The sequence below is a fragment of the Protomyctophum parallelum genome, assembly GCF_964188405.1.
Source record: "Protomyctophum parallelum genome assembly, chromosome: 11".
In the NCBI taxonomy this organism is placed as follows: Eukaryota; Metazoa; Chordata; class Actinopteri; order Myctophiformes; family Myctophidae; genus Protomyctophum; species Protomyctophum parallelum.
The window spans coordinates 7,837,836-7,860,839 of NC_139707.1; the positions used below are offsets into that span (position 1 = coordinate 7,837,836).

At 42.4% G+C, this 23,004-nt stretch overlaps 2 protein-coding genes across 2 annotated transcripts; one reads left to right on the forward strand and one right to left on the reverse strand.

The window, feature by feature from the left end:
- The first annotated feature begins 1,781 nt into the window (after positions 1 to 1,781).
- pla1a (phospholipase A1 member A) lies at positions 1,782 to 22,686 on the forward strand. Its single transcript, XM_083776483.1, has 11 exons — positions 1,782 to 1,840; positions 3,630 to 3,876; positions 4,409 to 4,586; positions 10,918 to 11,026; positions 12,970 to 13,071; positions 15,250 to 15,342; positions 15,613 to 15,789; positions 16,839 to 16,928; positions 17,399 to 17,504; positions 20,990 to 21,145; positions 22,482 to 22,686. Exons 1-11 carry the CDS (start codon positions 1,792 to 1,794, stop codon positions 22,570 to 22,572), a joined length of 1,398 nt encoding a protein of 465 aa, XP_083632609.1. The 5' UTR covers positions 1,782 to 1,791; the 3' UTR covers positions 22,573 to 22,686.
- Positions 4,689 to 7,371, reverse strand: LOC310866372 (zona pellucida-like domain-containing protein 1; the record flags this gene model as incomplete). The annotated part of the gene is made up of 2 exons (XM_083775980.1): positions 4,689 to 4,795; positions 6,354 to 7,371. The coding sequence occupies 2 exons, from the start codon at positions 7,369 to 7,371 to the stop codon at positions 4,689 to 4,691; spliced, it is 1,125 nt and encodes a 374-aa protein (XP_083632106.1).
- Positions 22,687 to 23,004: the final 318 nt, after the last annotated feature.

Below are 23,004 nucleotides of genomic sequence, written 5' to 3' on the forward strand. Positions count from 1 at the left end.
GGTGGTTGTACACTGGACGCGTTTTTTGGAAAACAGACGGAAAAAAAGCAGCTAAATATCCGAAAACGCGTCCAGCGTGCAGGGATGGACACTCGGACACCTTTAGTGTCCGAGTAGTTGAGGATGAGTTTTTCTGTAATGGGGCCATTTTCTTATCCGTAGGCTATAGCCTGCTTTCTGTCCAGTGGATATGAGAGTTGCAGTGCAGGGCTTTCTTTTTAATTAAGGTTTGTACGGGAACCCCTTTTAGTGTTGGCATCATGCTATGCTTTAGCTATTGAAAAATAGCAGATCTACAAGCTCATAGTGTGCCACCGAGTGGCGCGCTACAAGCTTGGAGGTCTGCTATTTTTGAAAAATCGAAGAACCACTGATATAGAAACATAGCTTTTTCAGAATCTGATCTCAGGTCAGAATGGGTTAATGTTTGTGCATACCCTGGTTAACAGATTGGCCCAAGACTATGATTTAGACTTTTATCCAAATCATGGAATAATCTTTTTCTACGGTATGTAAGGAGTGGTTGGGGAGGCATAGGGGAAATGTTGTACTGTAGTGATTGGGATACTGTAGCGTACAGTACAGTATGTGCGCTGTAACAACTTGTAACTGGTGTATTTTTGCTCTGTTGAATGCTCCTCTGTGTAAAATGGAATGTGAGGACTTCAAACATTGACGACAACGCATTTTCAAGAATATATTAAACTTTGTGAAGAGAAAAACAAAATAGTATTTCTTTCTCTTGAGCATAATGAATGCATTTCAATCCAATGAAACTGTCAATCCACCTTTGTGCAAGTGTGGCCTACACCAGTGAACCAAAACATTCACAGACATCCAACAAATCTAGGTCACTGGATAGGAAACTAGAAGGACACGGCTGCATGCCGGCCTACTCAGGCATGCACGTAAGCAGTCGCACACACACAGTTGATGGGGAATAAATACTGTACATAAATAAGTTCATGATTGCGCTCCATCAGACACAAACAACATGCTGAGCTCATAAATGCAGTACACGCACACGCACGCACGCACACACACACACACACACACACACACACACACACACACACACACACACACACACACACACACACACACACACACACACACACACACACACACACACACACACACACACACACACACACACACACACACACACACACACAGTACTGTATATACATGTAAACAGAAAGAAAGAGGCCAGTTGACAGTAAGTCCAGAGTCCAGCAGACAAACGGCCATTGAACACCGCCAGTGAGGTCATACCAGTCCAGACGAATCGTGTGTCCCCCATACAGACACCAACTGAGCCCGAGACTGGCTAAAAGGAGCAAAGGACAGGCTGTAGCTCGAAGAAAAAAAAAAGGAATGCTGTGGTTTGTGTGGCTTTAAACAAACAGCAAAGTAAATTCACCCGACCGACCACGGCCAACATCATTACAAACAGGAGCTGCATGCGACAAAGCCGCGTGTGAAAATAACCCCAAGCTGTTATTTACCTAATGGCTTTAGGCGGATTCCTAACCTGCTAGGGCCGACGGTCGGCCAGGGTAATACAACTCAATAATCTTTCTCAGAGGTACCACAATGCTCCATAGAGCTGGGATTTGCCACCGGCCAAGAGGTCCAGTCACAAATCCAGAAATAAGCACTTCACACTGAGCAGCTAAGCGCCCACTAAGCAGTGCTGAGACCTTCCTCAGACCAGCGGCTCTCGTCTCCTCTCCTCCACTCAGCATTCTGCACCGTCTAAAGACAATGTCCTGCTGCAGGGAACCCAGAATGACTCTCCTTAGGCTTCTTCTGACCATCTGCATCACAACAGTGGCGGGTAAGTAGCCTTAATCCTCACTCTGGTAAAGACTTAAAAAGCAAGTATTTTTCTTTCTTTCTTTCTTTCTTTCGGTTTATGATTACTGTCCATTGAGAGCCTTTAAGTAAATGAATGTAAAGGGAGAAGATGACACTAGTAATAGAGTAGTAGTATAGATTTCATACTCCACACTTTAATTCTGATTCCACACTTTAATTCTGAATGTGTGGCAAATAAGCAGACCACGGTTATTATAGGTTGTTATTTAGTTTTTCCTGTTGTTTTTATTTTTATTAAAATGTTTTTCATGTATAGATTCAGAATGGGTTTGCTAGTTTTGGTTTACTTCTCCGTGTTTAGAATTCTTTTTAGTTTTTATTAAATATTTAAAAAAAATTACAATAAGTTTTAGCTTTTAGTTTAGTTTTAATTAACGTTAATAACCTTGTGGGAGACATGACAAATAACAATTTATGCCAGTGAAAGATTAATTAAATATATATTATGTCTTTAACCTTTCAACTCAGTGTTAACCCTGCTTGCATCCCATGTCTATAATGCATTATAATCAGCTCATAAATGCACCATTTACCACAACACTGTAAGATTATAGTTATAAGAACTAAAATATGCACAACCAATTATCCACGGACACGTTCTTGAATAATAACTGAAAATATTATGCTATAGTGAGCAGAGCATTCATTTTTTTTTTGAGTTTCTCTTACTTTATCCAGCCGTCTATATTAAACTCATGTTAACTGATTATGTAACTTATGTATGAGTGAGCAAACACGTGCTGGAAATGTCCTAATAATGATAACAGAGGCAATCCGGTACACTTCCCCGTCGTGAGATTCCAACTCCCTTTTCTTCTGTGGGAGTTCTTGACCCCCTACTTCACAGAAACTGCTGTCGACTACATTCTTAAAGCCCTAACCACACCAAAGGGTCACCATGCAACTCCTTGGGTCTAAACGGTTGCAAGGAGTTAACGCTAAAACCGTTGAATCACTAGGGTCAACGTGGGTCAACGTGCAACAAGACATATCACACCGCAGGGACAACCCTAAAACCGTCTCGACCCTTTGGTGTGGTCAGGGTTTTAGGTCACCAGGTCATTGAGTCAACCGTTTCTCAACTAGTGGTCCATCGCAGTGGTGGAAAGTACTAGTAACTTTGTAGATTTATATGCATTTCGGCCATTCGAAAATAGATGATCTAATTAGCTAATAATTATATCCATTGACCACTCGCGAGCATAAATAGCCTATACGTGTGCATGTTGCGCAAGGAATAATGATGGTATACCGTCTGAAAAAAAAAAACCTACTGTAGATTACAGCACTATGGCAAAGGCAAGAAAACTGAAATCAAATACAAATACAAACCACAAAGAACCTGAATGTATGTATGCATGGAATAAAGCAAAAACAAATCTCAAGACTGAAAATGTAAGGTTATGTTTTAGGACGACCAGCTGAAGAGATCATGACATTTCTAAAGACCATTCATGTTTCTGGAAGATGCTTAACTAAACTTGTATTCTATTGCTAGTTTAATCACTTCAAATACCCCTTCTTCTTAAAAATAACTAATGACCGAAAATAGCAGATCTACAAGCTCTCAACATGACGTGTTGTGAGCTTGTAGATCTGCTGTTTTCGGTGCGCATGCATGCACGCTTTCACAGAAGGACACGCTGGCTTCTATGGAATACAAATGACTGAAATAAGTCGTGGCGACTGAGAACTTTAATCCAGTGTGTATGAACGCATTAAGTATACAACGTATACATAACCCTCAGTAGGAGAAGAAGGACACGGGGCCCACCAGCAGCGTGAACATGCGGCGGACGAATGCGCCGACTTCAACAACACTGTTTGGCAGGAGTACCGTCACCAGGGCTCCAAGCTGCAGATCCAGTACCTGCTCCTGACTCGCAGGAACATGGACTGCGCCAGCGCGTTCAGCCAGGACAGCCTCAACAACACCCAGGAGCCCTCGCTGTTCAACGCCTCGCTCCCCACCAAGATCATCATCCACGGATACAGGTGAAGAAGCCCATGTATTGATTTCACAGACTATTTATAACCACCAGACAGTGGCCTTGTGGTTAGAGTGTCCGCCCTCAAAACGTGCCGCAGTGCGACGCGTTTTGAGCTTGTAGATCGGCTATTTTTGCCGGTTTTTGACAGTAATATGACAGTATTTGACAGTAATATGCAATGTGGCCCTCTGGAGTGAGTGTGGAACTATAGCGGCCCTCTCCATCGTCAAAGTTACCCACCCCTGTTTTAGGGCCCTGGGCAGTAAGCCGTCATGGGTGAAGGAGCTGGCTCAGGCCCTGCTCCCTCCCTCACCCATCCCTCCCTCCCTGTGTGTGTTTTAGGGCCCTGGGCTGTAAGCCGTCATGGGTGAAGGAGCTGGCTCAGGCCCTGCTCCCTCACCCATCCATCCATCCCTCCCTCCCTCCCTGTGTGTGTTTTAGGGCCCTGGGCAGTAAGCCGTCTGGGGTGAAGGAGCTGGCTCAGGCCCTGCTCCCTCACCCATCCATCCATCCCTCCCTCCCTGTGTGTATTTTAGGGCCCTGGGCAGTAAGCCGTCCTGGGTGAAGGAGCTGGCTCAGGCCCTGCTCCGGGCGACAGATGTGAACGTGGTGGTGGTGGACTGGATCTACGGCGCCTCGTTCGCCTACAACCTGGTGGTGGAGAACTACAAGGAGGTGGCTGTCCAAATCTCTGTCCTCATAAACCAGCTCCAGGTAAGACTCACACTCATTTGTTTCACCCCCGTCTGTTATAGCAGGATATCCCGATTTGCACAAACATAAAAATGGACAAACTTTAGCTTTGTATGCCAGTTGTCAAAAGGGTGGCTTTTTTGTCGGGACGGGGGGAAGCCACGACAGCACCCAAACCAAGGAGGGGGGCTTCTTGGCACCAGCTTGGAACTGGCAGCGGAGGGTCGAACCTATAGACGGCTCAAATGTCCAGACACCATACCATAGCTGGCCTGACATGGTTCTTGTGCATGTCAGAAAGAATCAACAAGGCCTGCTGGAATTGACTGTAGGCCTACCCCATGGGAAGAATGGATGGAGGATGCAGAGGCGTGATTTCAGAAAGAAATAGGCGGTGAAAAATAAGTTAATGTGGCATATAGCCCCATTTCTAAAAGAGCAAAAATAGTGGATCTACAAGCGTAATAATATTGGTGGTCAAAAGGTTGATGTGTGTGATGCGAACTTAGATAAACAAAAAACATGTGCGAACAACCCCAATTAAGAAATACACTCCTTTCCTAATTCTTTATAGCCATTTGTATTCAAAACAATGCACTTTGTTTGGACAATTGCACTTTTCCCCCATTATTTTCTTCTTTACTTCAATAGAAATCAATATCACACTCTTGTGACTGTGAGGGGCGCTCTTATCATCATCATCATATTCCGTGCTCCGCCATCAAATCATTTCCGTGGTGTGGCGCACACGCGCACACGCGCCCACCCACCCACCCACCCACCCACCCACCACACACACACACACACACACACACACACACACACACACACACACACACACACACACACACACTCTGAAGCAGTTCATCCTGGGCATGCACATTGCAGGCCTCATTGATTGATTGATTGATTGATTGATTTGATTGATTGATTGAACATTGTAACAGTTTGTATATATATTGACATTTTATTTCATTTAGAGGATAGCCCCTTGAGATGCATCATCTCGTTTTAGAGGGGGTCCTCGGGCAGAACACAATGAATACAGTACAGTACAGTACAGTATGTCGACACAGAACAATACACTTACAACAACAAAACATAGATGCTCTCCAAACCACTCAAACAATACATCAAGACCAGAAGCAACTGCACTGAAACACCTAACAAAATACTAATAATAGTGATAATAATGAAAATAATAAAAAATAAAGATAAAGCTAAAAAGAATAATCAAGCATTAAAATACACACCTCTCTCCAAAAAAGTACAAATGGGTTTCAGGTATACAAGCAAAGAAGCCTTGAAAATGTTAAATGATGTAATTGATCTCAAAGAAACAGACAAGTTGTTCCAACCTGATGAAGCTTTAAACTGAAAAGCACGTCTCCCAATTTCATTAGATGTTGTGGGTACAGAAAAATAAAGTTGTTGAGTATGTCTAAGGGGGTATACTATAGTACCGTATGTATACAGTATAGCAAAGACTAACTTTTCTTACAGGGGCTAGTTTAGAATTGCAGACGGTTTTGAAGGAGTCTAGGGATTCACATGTCTTAATGGCTGTTGGTAGGGCGTTCCACATTTTAGTGGCATAGGAGCAAAATGAGTTTAACCCCTTGCATGTCACTCCCCCATTTCCTGTCAGCCTACTGTCTGTCCCTCTAAAAAAATATATAAAATAAAGGTGAAAGCCGCAAAAAAACATTTAAAAAAAGAAAGAAAAGAAAACGCACACGCAGGCTAAAACACCTACAACAGCACCAAGACCAGCAGACGAATTCTGACCTGATGTCTGGCCTTTGATGACATTTTCTTGGGTGACGATCTCCGGGGAGGTGATGGTGTGGAGGTGGGAGAAGTCGGCTGGCTCATCGTCCGTGCTTCTCCTTCTCCTTCTCCTGTTGCCGCACTGCAGGAAGTTGCTGCAGGTGGAGACCTCGCACAGGCGCGTGATGCAGTGCAGGTAGTAGGTGGAGACGGTCTCGTTCTCCTGCTCCGTGAAGCGGAAAGCCGGGAAGGTGAAGCGGGCGCTCTGGCTGACGCCATTCTGGATCATGGTGGTGTGCTGGTCAACCTCGCAGGGTACAAACAGGTTGAAGATGCTGGAGTCGGTACCAGGAAGTGGGGAGATTGAGGTGTAGCACTGGTCCAGAAGCACGTTGTACTGGCCTGTCAAGTTGGTGGCTTTCACCTCTACGAAGATGTCGGTCCTCAGCTCGATTCCATTCTGTGGCATCACCATGGGCCTTGTGTACTCAGCATCGCTGAACAGCTCCAGGCGCAGGGTGCTGATGAAGCTGCCATTGTTGTCCTTCAATGCAATAGAGGAGCCTGACACATCCATCTGGGTGTTGTTGATCAGGTACTCTAAGGGGTAGGCGCAGGAGTAATAGTACTTCAGCTCTGCATTGTAGGTGATTGTCCCTGTGGTGGGATCGGAGGATCGCACAATGCCACTGACTTTGACTGTCTGGATGTTGGAGAAGTCTGAGAACACTCCTGTGCCGGCAGCGCTGGTGGTCCTGAAGACACTTCCACAGGCATGGGTATTGTTCAAGGGGAAGTTGAAACGGACCACGGGTGGATATACGGACATATCCAGGGTTCCCTCGCAGGCTGCTTCCGACATATGGTTCACGATCATCAGCGTTTCGTTGTAGCCGGTGTAGACGATAGGGCAGGCTTGGATTGCCAGACTGATGGAGTTGGTGCCACATGTCACCTCGATGTCATTGTATTCTGGACGCCTCCCTAATCCAAGTCCATTACAGGTACGCAACGTCAGCTGACCACTTGTTTTCATGATGGTGGCGACGATTAAAATAATGTGAAAATTCATCTTGGCTCTATGACGGTGTTCCGCGACCTGCGTCTGGAATCTCTGGATACCTTGTTTATATTAGTCAGCTCTGACGGCAATGGTGTGTGATGGGTGTTCAGATGTCTCTTTCACTGCCATTGGCTCAAAACAAGGTCAAAGCACCTGCATTGTATTGTATAATGCCTTTTGTAATCAGTGCAGCATTGAAAATGAACGCTTTCCCTAATGCCCTCAATATATTTCTAGAAAAAATAAATAAAAGGTTGAATGAAAGGCTGGCAGACAACCTGAAATCCGAGCTCGTAGATCAGCCAATTTCACAGAATATAATGTTTGCCTTTAGGGACGTTACATCTCTTCTCTTTGTGTTCATACAGAATGCAAAACACAGAATGCAAAGCGTTTCACAGAATATAATGTTTGCCTTAGGGACGTTACATCTCTTCTCTTTGTGTTCAGAATGCGAAACATAGCCTCTATGTCTATGACAACCGCTGTTGTCATTCCTCTTTGACATTCCAATCAAAACAGATTGTTGTCTTCCTTTCTATTGGTTATGTACATTTCCCATTTGCACTGACAGTTGATCATTGGGTAAATGATTGCATGTAAAATATCACGTACAATGAGCTTTAATTGTACAAATAATAATAATGCCAGCATGATGGGTGATTGGAGTGAGGAACCTCCCTTCAATCGAAGATGAATTGATGTTCACACTGTCAATTCCATCCCACGTGCAAATTGCAAAAACAAAACTCACATGCACTGATTTTATGTAAAAATGGATCAAGAAGCATGGTGTCAGTATAGTCTGGGCCGTGCAAGAGGCGTCTGAGTACATGGTGGTGGGGCAGAAGGGGATTATATATATGTGTACTAGTCTGTAATGGATATTTTAGAATACCAAATAGACTGCCAACTATACTGTACTGTATGTATTTATTTGTCAATCTCATTCAATGCGAATTGAATCGATCTAACAGCACTTCTCTATGCTCACTATTGCTCAGTCAGCGAATGTGTCCATTTGTGTCGTGTGTTATCTTTAGAATATATCCTTACATGGACATTTAGTATAGCATCTCTGTTAACAGTGGACTATAAGAAACGGACACTGGGAGATGATCAATGAACTAAACTCAACTAAACTATCTGAGAATAGGGTTGGGGAGGCTTGCGGAATAGGCACGGAGGCTTGTTCCTATATGATCTGTATGTGTTTCTTCTGCCTGATTCTTCATAATAAATTCAATACGTCGCCACTGAATGGACATTCATATTTTCCATCATAACTCTCAAAGAGTACACGTTGGTGATGTCACTGATCACATGACCGTACAGTTCTAGAACAGGGGTGCCCATTACGTCGATCGCGGTCGACCAGTTGATCGCAAACGCTGCGCAGGTAGACCGCTTGGCACTGCCATGAAAAAAAACAAAAAAACAATCCTCGCCTCGGGCAGGTGGCGGTGGCTTTAAAACCCCCCACAATGCAGTGCCTTGTTTTCAAGTGTGGGGAACAAACAAACAAATTAAAATGATATCTATCCATCATTGTTCATATAGCAAGATGCGCGCGGCAAAGAAGCCTAAAACATATCACTTCCATGCAGAGTGGGAATAAGATTATTTTTTCACAATGTCACATTGCAAGTCCAACTGCGTTTGCCTTACTCGAGCCCATCGCCACATTCATGTGCTTCCCATTCAGAAGCTGATGTTGATTCCATTGCCTCGAAAATAGCAACACTTTTTAACGTGAACTCTTCTGCGTTGGAGAATGAGATCATGGCGCTGCAGGCTGACATACAGTTAAAGTTGCGCGCCCGCGATGGAGAGTTTTGGAACTTAATCGTGGAGGAAAAGTATCCAAAAATCAGGACTTGTGCAGTCTCGCTCACAGCGTTATTTGGCTCCACATATTTATGTGAATCAGCGTTTTCCCACATGAAGATAATTAAGTCCAAATATCGTTCCACGTTGACGGACGATCATTTGGAGGCCTGTTTAAGACTAGCTGTCAGCAGTGACTGTCCGGATTACGCAGCACTGACGGACTCCATTCAGTGCAAGGCTGCAAGCAGTCATCTGATTAAAGGGATAGTTCAGATTTTTTTACTTAAATTGTATGAAATACTTCCCATTAATATAGTGGTTGCAACTGTATTAATTGATTGCCAGAGTCCTGTGGTGGGAGTTCTGCTCTGGTTGAGTTGAGTGGTGCATTATTCCTTCATGTGATTGTGTATGCTTTTTATGTGTGATACTTTTAATATTTGTAACATTTTATGAGCAATATATGTTATTACAAATTGAAATTGATTGACGTTATTACAAAGAGTAACTTTAACAAAAAATCTCTTCTTTGCAATGTGGGGTAACTGAAAAGGTAAATAAATATAATTGATTTTGAAACAGTCCTAATGCCTTAATGTTATTTATTTTGAGTATTTTAAGCAATGGGATAATATTTTTTTGGTTGGTAGATCACCTTGAGCTGGCAATTTTAAAAGTAGACCTCAAGTCAAAAAAGTGTGGGCACCCCTGTTCTAGAACATCCACACATCAACTCTAAGATACAGTATATTAATGATAAGATAGATAGATAGATAGATAGATAGATAGCTAGCTAGCTAGCTAGCTAGCTAGCTAGATAGATAGATAGATAGATAGATAGATAGATAGATAGATAGATAGATAGATAGATAGATAGATAGATAGATAGATAGATAGATAGATAGATAGATAGATAGATAGATAGATAGATAGATAGATAGATAGATAGATAGATAGATAGATAGATAGATAGATAGATAGATAGATAGATAGTTTATTTGTCTCGGTCATGGTTTATCCAACATTATTACATACATAAGGAAAAGGGGTTGACATGATACAATTGACCGAAAAGGAAAGGCTCCACCTTGCCCTTGGTGGTGCCGCAGGCTCCGCTTGAGGCTTGAATGTCCCTCCTAAAGGCCTCACTAATAATCATGATAAAATGGCATGATTCTTTTCTACTCGATCTGTGTCTCATAGGAGGGCTGTGGGCACTGGGCAGTTTAGAAACCGTCTTCCAGTGACATCATCATTAGGCAGATTTATTTTTTAACAATATATTTTTACAAAAATGTTTAGATTTTCATTATCGTGAGAACGATGGCTTCCATTTTCGCATTTCAACTTTTCAGGACTAGAAAGCCTGCAGTTTCTATTCGCTTGGATTCCCCATCGATGATGTTGATGTTAAATCAAGACATACAGTATTTATTGTAGTAGCCTAAAGGCAAGGGAGACATAAAGAGAGGATGGGTAAAGACACACTATAAGCTGTGTTTGACCCCTGGAAGTTCCAATGATGCACTCAGCTGATTAACCACTTACATGAGTCCTATGTTACACTTGGTCGTATGATGAAAAAAGCGAAAAGTCTCTGAAGAATTCTGACAATACACTGCCCAATATACTGTACTAGGGATGCCAGGCATCTGAAACAACTGACAACCATCTGTCCCGACATAACAGAATCATGGCTGCAGACTGGACTCCTTCCACTTCATCGGGGTCAGTCTTGGGGCGCATGTCTCCGGGTTTGTGGGAACCCTCTTCGAGGGCAAGATTGGAAGAATCACAGGTGAGCCCAAACTACAATAATTATTTAAAAATAAAAAGAATTCGGGCCACATAAAGACTGCAGTTACAGTAGCTACCATATACTGTACGTTACAAAGAGGTCAACATCAGAGAGTGCCAACACAGAGAAACATCTATCTACAGTATAAATGCACCACATCTCTGTAAGTCTACAGGTAATCTATAATCCACGTAACTCGAGAACCGTTAGCCCCACCGACTTCAAATTCGACACACGTGTTCCACACCCCCACAGGGAGCGCAGGGCCCGTTGTCGGAACGTTGTCCAGAACCAGCACAAAAGCCTCTTCCCGGGCTCTGGACCTGATCACCCCTGGCCTATATCTCCATGTACTGTATGGAGCTGTCCTGTTCTGACATCGCAGTGATTGTTCTGACATCTGCATAGACTCCATATTTGGGCATGCCTGACAAAATAACTCCATACATGGCCATAAAAGGGACACAGACATAATAACTGGGCGGGGCATGCATTTCCAACTTGCATCGTTCCCAACGGGCACCGCTCTCGTACTGCCATCCGACTCCACTGCTACAACTGCTATGGAAGCGCCACAACGGAGCCAGACAATAAAGGTCTCTCCACAGTGGAGAAGTCACTCACAGAGCCTCTTGTCTCTCTCCAACGCTTTAATTTGAATGAGACTTTCAAAGAAAGCCAGCAAAGCGTTCCAAAAATATCACAATTGCCACTTTGATGAGAGCGAGCCCCGCCCCCCCCGGAGCTGTGTGGAGTGGCACAGGCCTTCCTCTCCACCCACATCAGGCAAAACAATATGCAGCTGTTTGCTTGTTTACGTCAGTGGTTCTCAAACTTTTTCCATGTCAAGTTCCCCTAAATTAATTTTGGCCGTGGACCCCAATCTGAAAAGATTTTGTCCAAAGGACCCCAATACAAGATTTGTGCAAACATGTAAAATAAATATATTATATATTCAAACATTTTCAAAGAATCCCAAGATGTTCTTTCTTTTTTGTTAAATAGATGACACTGGGAACTGACACTGATAACCCCTGCTCTAAGTTTAGACCACGTATCACCAGAACTCTGACAAATGGACCCTAACGGGTCCATTTGGTTCCATTTGTACACCCATTTGTACACACTCAGAGTTACAGCCACATCAGTGTCCATTTGGTTTCCTATTCCATCCATTTATCTGGACCTCACATTGAGAACCACTGGTTTACATGGTGTGATGTTTGTTGTCTGTCTGACTGGCAGGGCTTGTGTGAGCTTTTTGTATTATTCAAATGCAGTGAGGCACCATATAAGCACTGTTGACAAGACTATCTTCAAGAGAAGGATGTATGCTAAACATAGTTCAGGCAGTTGTGTGTTCCACTGACTGGAAACATCCGGGGACGACAGTGAGCGAAACCACGTGAACCCCATCGTTGTGAGCTTGTAGACAGCTATTCTCACAATTTGACGTACAGTAGGCTACAACCAGGTATACGCTAGTGTTTAAGTGGTTAAGTCTCCAATATCTGGCTCACTCAGTACATACCTGAGCAAGCATGGAATCTTGATAGATCCCAAATAAATAAATACAATTAAGTGCAATTTGGCAAAAGAATTATGCCCTTCAGGACAATATATGTGTTGAAAGGTGAAGAGTGAGTGTTTTACCTCCTCATGCAGGTCTGGACCCCGCCGGGCCCATGTTTAAAGAGTGAGTGTTTTACCTCCTCATGCAGGTCTGGACCCCGCCAGGCCCATGTTTAAAGAGTGAGTGTTTTACCTCCTCATGCAGGTCTGGACCCCGCCGGGCCCATGTTTAAAGAGTGAGTGTTTTACCTCCTCATGCAGGTCTGGACCCCGCCGGGCCCATGTTTAAAGGGAGTGTTTTACCTCCTCATGCAGGTCTGGACCCCGCCGGGCCCATGTTTAAAGAGTGAGTGTTTTACCTCCTCATGCAGGTCTGGACCCCGCCGGGCCCATGTTCAAAGGGAGGGACACGTTTGACCGGCTGGACCCCTCGGACGCTCTGTTTGTGGAGGCCATCCACACCGACTCCGACTGTGAGACAACATAAACAGGACGCTGAACTACTGTACATGTTGATATTATTAATATAGTTTCCTACTTGTTTATGGGATTTGTTGAAATGAATATAATCATAATAAAGTTAATTCAATTTTCATTATGTAGGCTGCTATAGGGCGTAGCCGCTAGGCCTAAAGTTAAATGTAGCGTAAGTGATATGTTGTGTGAACACGTGTGTGTGTGTGTGTGTGTGTGTGTGTGTGTGTGTGTGTGTGTGTGTGTCTGTGTGTGTGTGTGTGTGTGTGTGTGTGTGTGTCTGTGTGTGCATGCTTGCGTGCGTGTGTGTGTGCGTGTGTGCGTGCGTGGAATAAAGCTATAATGTTTGTTCAATAACAGACTAGAGAATAGGTTATTCTTTAATAAACTTTAATAAATAGAAAATATATTTTCAGGTGGGTTTGCCAATTAGAGTTACCCATTTATCAGCTTCAATGTTATAGTGTAGCCTACATCCATTTCCATATTTTTCTTTGTGATCAATTTCACTTGTATTCTCTCCTGGTTGGAAAGCTAAAATTGGTACACCGACATATACCTGAAAATGCATTTTATGTTTACTAAAAGGCTGAAGGATCAGGGAGATTCCTATTACTGAACAAACACTGATATGTGACAACAAGGCATTGATTAATATCAGAATAATATGAAGCTATTTAACACTGCTTTTAACAAAGAAATCTAGTGACATGCACCGGCTTGCAGTGGTGGGAAAAGTACTCATAGTACTCACTTGCATAATACTGCAGTATACTGCAGTATACCAATACTCTGGTATTGGTATACTGCAGTATAATTACCAATACTCTGGTATTGGTATCAAAAACGAATATGTGCTTAAAACTGGTATACTGCAGTATACCAATACTCTGGTATTGGTATCAAAAACGAATATGTGCTTAAAACTCATTCTGAACGGGCACCCATTTTGGTGTTAGCATCATGTTATGCTTTAGCTATTTAAAAATAGCAGATCTACAAGCTCATAGCGCGCCACCGAGTGGCGCGCTACGAGCTTGTAGGTCTGCTATTTTTGAAAAATCGAAGAACGACTGACATTTTTATAATCTGATCTCAGGTCAGAATGGGTTAATCAGACCAGTGTGTGTCCAGTGGAAACCTCGTATGAATCTGATCTCAGGTCAGAATGGGTTAAAGTACCAAAAGCGGAAAGTAGCCTACTCATTATGCAGAATGTCCCAATTGATGTATAAGAAATATTTTGAAAATAGCAGATCTACAAGCTGTGAACTTATAGATATCTATTTTCAAATAGCCAAATTTGAATGTATGTTTTTTGTAATAATAATCCAAATCTACAAAGTAGATTTAGTAAAAGAACAATATTTGCCTTACTTAGCCCCTTTCGGTACGTCCCTTAATACGCTAGCCTAAGATTTAGACTCTCATAGATATATTTATCAATTAGGCTAAGAATCGATAAATACATCTATAGAGTCTAAGGGTACGGAGTCCTTAAGGGGATATGTTGTCCGTATTACGGCCCTAAAAATAAAATAAAATAAAATCCTCAAATTCGTACTTAAGTAGAGTAAGCAGTGGTTCCCAAAGTGGGGTCAGAGAACCCAGGTGTGAGGGATTCAGTCTGGAACCAAATGGACCTTATGTGTCTGTAACTCTGAGAGTGTACAATGGAACCAAATGGACCCTTAAAATGACTTTGATTTTACAATATACATACATTGAGGTCCCAGAGATAGAAATGCCATTAAATGGGGTTCTGTACTAGCTCTGGTCCATAGCTCTAATGCCTTGGCATTAGGGCTATGGACCAGAGCTAGGGCTGTACTAGATCAAACTGGGGGTCCTTGAAATGAAACGGGTTGAGAATCACTGGTCCCTGGAATATCTTTCCAAAGGGGGTCCGCGGGCTAATTAGTGTCAATTTGAGTGAGAATTTGAACCACTGCAGTAGGCTACAAGTAGGCTACAGTACAGTAGGCCTACTTGAGTAAATGTAAATGTAGACCATACATTCCACCACTGCCAGGCAGCTAGCTTGCTTGTTTGTATATCCTACATTTAGATGGGATTCAATTAGCCTATTATTGCGGTTCAATTGGGTTTCCACTTTTCCACCATGAACTTAAACCACCAGGTTTCTTTAATTACCTTTTATTATTATCCCCCATCAGACTTTGGCATCTCCATCCCTGTTGGTCACGTCGACTTCTTTCTGAATGGCGGCATGGACCAGGCGGGATGCGCCAGGACCAGATTTGCGTCAAGTAAGTTGAAAGCCAACCGTGCGTTTTTGTTTGTGTGCAGACAGTAGGACAGTAGTGAATAAAATAATGTTGACACTCGACACTGACTTGCCTGGCACAACATTTTAACTAAGGCTGTTAATTGTAGCCTACGGCAGCATGGACGCTAATGTTCCTGACTAATAATACACAACTAAACGAACTAAAACCAAAAAGAAGACCCATATGATGTGCCGGCATTTGACTCCTTAAGTGTGAGCCTTTTGTTGTCAGTTCTTGTTTACTTCCCAGTGTACGGCTATGTGATTTGCGACCACATGAGGGCGGTGCACGTCTACATGAGCGCGCTGCTGAACGCGTCCTCGTGTCCGATGGCTGGAATCCCCTGCTTCAGTTATGAGGACTTCCTCAACGGACACTGTCTGGGCTGTGACAACGGCCTCTTTAACGGCGTCTGTCCCACTATAGGTCAGTGAGTGATTGATTGATTGATTGATTGATTGATTGATTGATTGATTGATTGATTGATTGATTGATTGATTGATTGATTGATACATTTCAAACGAAAGCACAAGCTCAATACAAAAACTACCACTACCACTATAAGACTTATTTACAACAGGGTCCACCTTTTTCATTTCATCAGTGTTGATCAATGTTGGGGTAAAAACTCTTACTGCAAAATAGAAATGTTACTCTGTTACAATTAAGTAAAAGTCAGAAATTCAAAATGTAGGCCTACATGAATAAAAGTGCAAAAGTATTGGCATCAAAATGTACTCAAAGTAGCCTACCAAAAGAGTACTTATATATTGCAGAATTGTCCCATTTCACAAGTTCAAAATGTGTAAAACAAATCTTTTGAAAATAGCCGATCTGCTATTTTTTTAACTAACCAAGATGATGGCCCTGATTACTATGATATGATATGATGTCTTGTGACCCAGTAACTTTGTATGCAAAAACATATACACACATTTGACAGAAAGAAAGAAAGAAACAAACAAACAAAAATACATACATAAAGACAAGAGCACAGCTCAGCTTGTAGTCCTGTCCTGGCCAAACTCCTGATTAAGCTTCAAAGACAAAGGACCTCTTCAGTCTGACCTTATTGTATGCTGGAACAGCATATCTCTGAAGGCAGCGACCTATACTCGATGTACAGAACATGGCCAGTGTTTGTTGATAGAGTGTCAGAGACCGACACAGTGATACAGCAGAGAGCTTGAAGATATGTCCTTGTGACGTTTAAACCACACCGTCATATGTTGTGTTAATTACTCTTCAAGCAGTTAATGTATACCAACAGGCTTCATTTGATTTGTCATGTGAGACGAGCCTGTGATTCTCAGTCATCGTGTGTGTGTGTGTGTGTGTGTGTGTGTGTGTGTGTGTGTGTGTGTGTGTGTGTGTGTGTGTGTGTGTGTGTGTGTGTGTGTGTGTGTGTGTGTGTGTGTGTGTGTGTGTGTGTGTGTGTGTGTGTGTGTGTGTGTGCGTGCGTGCGTGTGTTTCAGGTTTATCACAGAACAGTGGGATAACAACGTCTCCACTTCCAAAAGAACAGAAGCTATTCCTCCTCACAACCTCCTCTGCACCCTATTGTGGTGAGTGTGTGTGTGTGTGTGTGTGTGTGTGTGTGTGTGTGTGTGTGTGTGTGTGTGTGTGTGTGTGTGTGTGTGTGTGTGTGTGTGTGTGTGTGTGTGTGTGTGTGTGTGTGTGTGTGTGTGTGTGTGTGTGTGTGTGCGCACGTGTGTGTGTATGTGCGTGTGTGTGTGTGTGTGTGTGTGCGTGTTGAGGGCCTGTGGATTTAAGTTTACATAATACATTTCACACCATGCTGACACTTTCACGGTCAGTTTTTGCTCGCTCATATTTCGGTTGTATATTACCGTACATACATACGTACTGTATGTACTGTCTGTTGTGGTTTTGTATTGTGTTCTTAACTTCTTATGCCTCTTATGCTGCAACCCAAATGTTCCAACTTGACCCAAATAAGTCTTTTGAGTTTGGTCCGGTTCTCCCCTTCCTCTCTCTCTCTCTGTCTGTCTGTCTGTCTGTCTGTCTCTGTCAGCTCACCACATCCTGTTGGTGATTGACGTGTCTCCCCTTGATAAGAGCGCCGAGATTGAAGTAACTCTGAAGACAGGGAACCTGGCAACGGTGAAGAGACTCAGATTGTAAGAAAGCACACACACACACACACACACACACACACACACACACACACACACACATCCACGCACGTCCACACACACAGCACCGCCGGTACTTTAAAGAGAGTGTTTCATTCCACAAATTAGTTCCCTGTGGCATTCATCAGCAGAAGTTAAGTCGTACAGTACCCACCCATGCCGGTGGTGTCACTGACCAATAACAAGAACATTGCTAGGCATGCCCTTAATCCCCAGAAGTCCTCACTAGAGAGCCCTTAACATCAATTGTTTCTACTTTGGGAGTTAACCTACTGTACAGCGACCTCACACAAAGACAGAGACAGTGCTTTCATACTCTCTTTAATTATAAAGAGTCTGGCGGGTGCTCCTATTTTTGGCTTCTTTACATAATATTGTGTCCTTTTGTCTGTGAAGCACATTGTGACGGTAACAAGAAGACTCACCCCGGTGCGTGCCCGTTTTTCCTCCCGGAATTTTCCCCAGTGAGGGGGATAACTTTGTAATATGCTATTGGCTGTTTGTATTCTTTTTGGAAAAATATAAAAAGATACTCCTGTGGAAAGGCTATATTATATTACTTATATTGACCTTATAAACAATTTAGTATTATTTAGTATTATGTAAGGTTTTGCCCCCTCAAATGGTACCTCGTCAGATAATCCCCACATATCCTACAACAACTTCTGTGAACAGACTTCACTGTAGTAGCTTTTCATAAATTATATTTGTACTTAGTCTGTTCTGCTGTCATGAAAGTTTATAGTTAGAGAAATTCAAAATCCAGCCGTCTGCTGTCCAGCCTCTCCCACCCCTCACTGGGGAACATTCTGGGAGGAAAACAGAAACGGGGCGAGTCTTCTTGTATTCATTGTGACAACCCTATACCTCATACTGTAAGAACGTTAGCCCTGTATACTGTACAGTACTTTGTTGTATACAGGGCTATCTATAACGATATATTTGTTTCTTTTGTTTTTGTGTGAAAATTGTTACTACTGTGACTATTATTAGCATATTGTTTTGCTCGTTTTTCTGTGCTTGTTTTTTTTTTTAAAGAAAAAAAACCTTGAATGTTGCATTGTTCAGTAGAAATGGGACACATGAGCTGTTTTGTTTGAGGACCTGTAAAAGGGGTATCCATATACGTAATAAGCCTAGGCTTCAGTCTATACTTTTTTTTTTCCAGAATAAGAAAAAGAAAAAAACTGATGAACTAAGAATGTTTTTTATGAAAAAGAAGAAAAAAAAACTAATAAACTAACCTAAACTAAATATACCCCAAATTTTGACAGCAGGTTGAAATTGTTAAGAGCTTTTTTATTGGTATTATTAAGCTGACTTTAATACTCAAGAGGTTTCCTGACTTAGACTAAAGACGGCTCACTTTGCAGTGAATAAGGGTGCGTTCATGCCAAGTTGTATTCTACTTCCGAGTTAGAAAAGAAACTAAACATGAATGTTCTCTCCAACTCATAAATTCCTGGTCGGAAATTCTGCGCTATGTCAGAGCAGAGGTCTGGTGTGGAGCTGTTATGTCACAAACACAATCTGGTGATATTTATGCAGCGTTTGAATAAGAAATAATAGAGTTCAAGTTTATGTTTATGCAAAAGAGCTGCAATTTCACAGCTTCTGCTGTTGTTTTGGTCTGGTGTGGAGCTGTTATGTCACAAACACAATGTGGTGATATTTATGCAGCGTTTGAATAAGAAATAATAGCGTTCAAGTTTATGTTTATGCAAAAGAGCTGCAATTTCACAGCTTCTGCTGTTGTGAAAGGACAAAGGAGCAGCCAAACAGACGCGAGTTTCTTTCAAATGTAAATTTTGTTCCAACGTCGTCAACTATCTAATCAGAATGTTCTGAGCGGGGAAAGTATACTGTGGGAATTCAAGGCTATGTCCAGACGAGAACAGAGAGTCAGAAACTCATGCCATTGAAATGTCTGTATCTGTCTTCAGCCAGCCTTCACACTGCTATCTCAGGTTTAAGACTTTCCCTCAGTGCTCTATACTAGTGTATTTTGTGTTTTCCCCTCTACATTCAATATCTTCGCTGAAAATAGCCGACTGACAAGCTTGTCGACCTGCAATTTTCTGCGAATATTTAGCTATAACCAAAGAATAAATATGAATAAACAATCCAAAACAAAAGTGCCATTTAGCAAACTGCATAAAAAGGTAAATGCTGAACAGAGGTGAAAGAATAGGTACACTGCTCGCGTGGAATCTCAAGTGTTCAACTTCTGCTAAATTAATTGCACGGGCGATCTTTTCCCTGCGGTCAGCATCGCCTGACAGACAACGAGACATGTTGTCGACCCAGAACTGGAGCCATTATAATACAGTACAGTATAGGCTACTGCTTTATATTATAAATGGAGAGTTGGCAACTTCTATTTTGAGAGCAGACACGAGCGGAATACCGTGTGTTAATGGCCAGGTGCAGGGCGCTATACTGTACATATAAACTCACTGTTTGTCCCATTACTGCACGCACGTAGCGTATGTCCCACCGGCAAAGTGTAAGGCACTACGGTATACTGTATATCCTATTGGTCAGGTGGGCACACTTCCCATACATTGCTCCTGCTTTGACGTATAGCAAATGTCTGCTAGCTTTTTAGTCTACTAGCAATTTCAGTTGCTTAGTTTTGATTTATTAGTCCTTATTGGTCGCGTTCCTGTTCTCCCTTTGAGCTTCTTCGGTAGTGGGTACTGTATTTATGAGCATTGTATGTCTTTCCTGCTTTTTTGTTGTGTATTTTTTGTTACTGGCAGAGCTGTGTCACTTATTTTGCCTCTTGTCTTGGCCAGTTCACACTTGTAAAATAGACTACACACAGTCTCAATGTGGTTTTTACTGGTTAAATAAAGGTTAAAAAAAAAAGTGCAGGGCACTACGACAAGTACATACTGTACAGTATGTCCCATTGCCCAGGTGCAGGGCACTGGGGAAGAAGTTTGAGAACATAAAAAAAAAAGTCCCTGCAATTAATTAAACAACTCTCTCCTGTTTATGCAACTGGGTTAGATTGTTAAACAAAGTGCACCAAAAAGCTTAAATGCCAAATTCAAGATATATTTAGAAATAATATTAGTCTATTGTTTGATAGTAGCAAGGTCTTACAACATTTTCAATCTTTTTTTAAAGTAGTTCTTTCAGATGTAGAACAGATGTTTCCATCATTTCCATATTTTAGAATTCATAATAAATAACTGTTTAGTTTATTTGATCATCTTCACCAGTATCAATACAATAAATACATCAACATAAGGAAACTGTTTACATAGTTACATTGTTGTCCAATTACTAAATTGCTGTCCAAATTGTTGTTAATCTAAACGTGTGTGTGTGTGTGTGTGTGTGTGTGTGTGTGTGTGTGTGTGTGTGTGTGTGTGTGTGTGTGTGTGTGTGTGTGTGTGTGTGTGTGTGTGTGTGTGCGTGTGTGTGTGCGTGCGCGTGCGTGTGTGCGTGCGTGCTTCCAGTCAGACAGACACTAACAAGTACAGTAGGGTCGTTGCCCACCCAGCTGCACTGTGTGAGATAGACTCCATCCAGCTGAAGAACACAGGATTCCGGTTCTACAGGCAGGGGGACATCCACATCCAGTCCATGTGTCTGTCTGAGTTCCCCTCACTCACGTACGTACAAGTACAGGCCATGTGTGTGTAATACAGTGGATCTCAGTTGACCTTTTCAGGCTGCGGCCCCCAAAAATAATCATATTTGAACTGGGGACCCCCCCCCCCCCATCCCACCCTGACAACTTAAGCACGTGGAATTATAGGAGTTGAGGCATTACATTTAGTTTGACTCGGTTCCATAGATCAATGAAAAAAAAAAGAAAACCGCTAAACAAAGGGTATTTATTAAATATAATAATTAAATATTATCATAATCATTATTCTTCACAGAATCAAAGGTTTTATGGTCATGATTCACCAGGATCCTGGATGGCTTGATTCTAAGCTTAAAATAATTGATATAAATAAATATTTTTGTAAATCTCTATGGGAAAAATAAGTGGCCAGAAAACCATGCCTGCACTGCATGTGCACTTAAGCCTCTCCAGCTGATCCAAAATGCAGCAGCTCGCTTGGTCTTCAACCAGCCAAAATTCTCACATGTCTCCCCCCTGCTCCGCTCCCTCCACTGGCTCCCGGTCGCTGCCCGCACAGAATACAAAACTCTGATGCTGGCATTCAAAGCAACCAAAGGTATGGCTCCCCCATATCTTACAAGTATGATTGAACCCTACAAACCCTCCCGCGCACTCAGATCAGCCAACGCAGGGAAACTGGAAGTACCCTCACTAAAAACGCCGGGACAACGCTCCACACGTCCCAAACTCTTCTCCCTTCTGGCTCCAAAACTGTGGAATGCACTTCCCATTGCAGTCAGAACTGCAGCATCACTCCCAATCTTCCGCCGTAGCCTGAAAACCCACCTTTTCAGACTCCATCATGGCCCATAGCACTTACCCTAACCCCTTAGATAGCATTTATGTTGGCTTAGATAGCATTTGACACAGACTTATAGCATGTTATGTAGACAGCACTATAATTGTATTGTATATAGTCATAGCACGCCATAGTACATATGTATAGCATAGTAGTGAATATGTATAGTTTATTATGTATAGTGTATGTATAGTTTCATCATATAGATATTCCGCTGTTACCTTCTTAGCTTACGCATGTTTCATGATAAATGCTTTTATGTGATGTATTCCCATGATTTTGTTCTTGCTTAAATGTAAGTCGCTCTGGATTAAGAGCGTCTGCTAAATGCCTAAATTGTAAATTGTACTGCTATGCCTAATGCAAGGTCTGTTAAAGGACTTAACAAAGTTTCCATTGGGGTCCTTTTGTAGTCAAACCATCGAAAATATTAGGGGCATATTAGGCTTCCCCGACCACAAAGTACTGTAGTGCAGTTCCTGCATGTTGTGTGTGTGTGTGTGTGTGTGTGTTTCAGGCAAGAAGAGCCACTGTGTGTGACCAACATTGACATCAGACGAGGAGCTCCCTGGTCACATGACTTCATACAAGTGTGTGGAAGATTCTGAGAGAAACACGTACACTTCTTCAGTCAATAAACACTCACTCACTGAAAACCAATTATCTCTCTTTCACACACACACACACACACACACACACACACACACACACACACACACACACACACACACACACACACACACACACACACACACACACAGTGTTACAGTAAGGTACCTGTCGATAAACATCTAGTTTAGCAAATTCCTCCTTTGTGGATAAAGTTAGTAAAGTATGGGCAAGGATGATTAAAGTACTGCATCTCTTGCCAACTTTCTGTCACACACGCGCGCGCGCACACACACACACACACACACGTCACACACAGTACACGTCCCACCGCTGCCTTTGAATTTATTATTCAACACTGTTCTTAGCTATTATTAACAATCGACTGGAGAAGACAGGAAGATAAATGAAAGGGTGAATTTGTCCCAAAT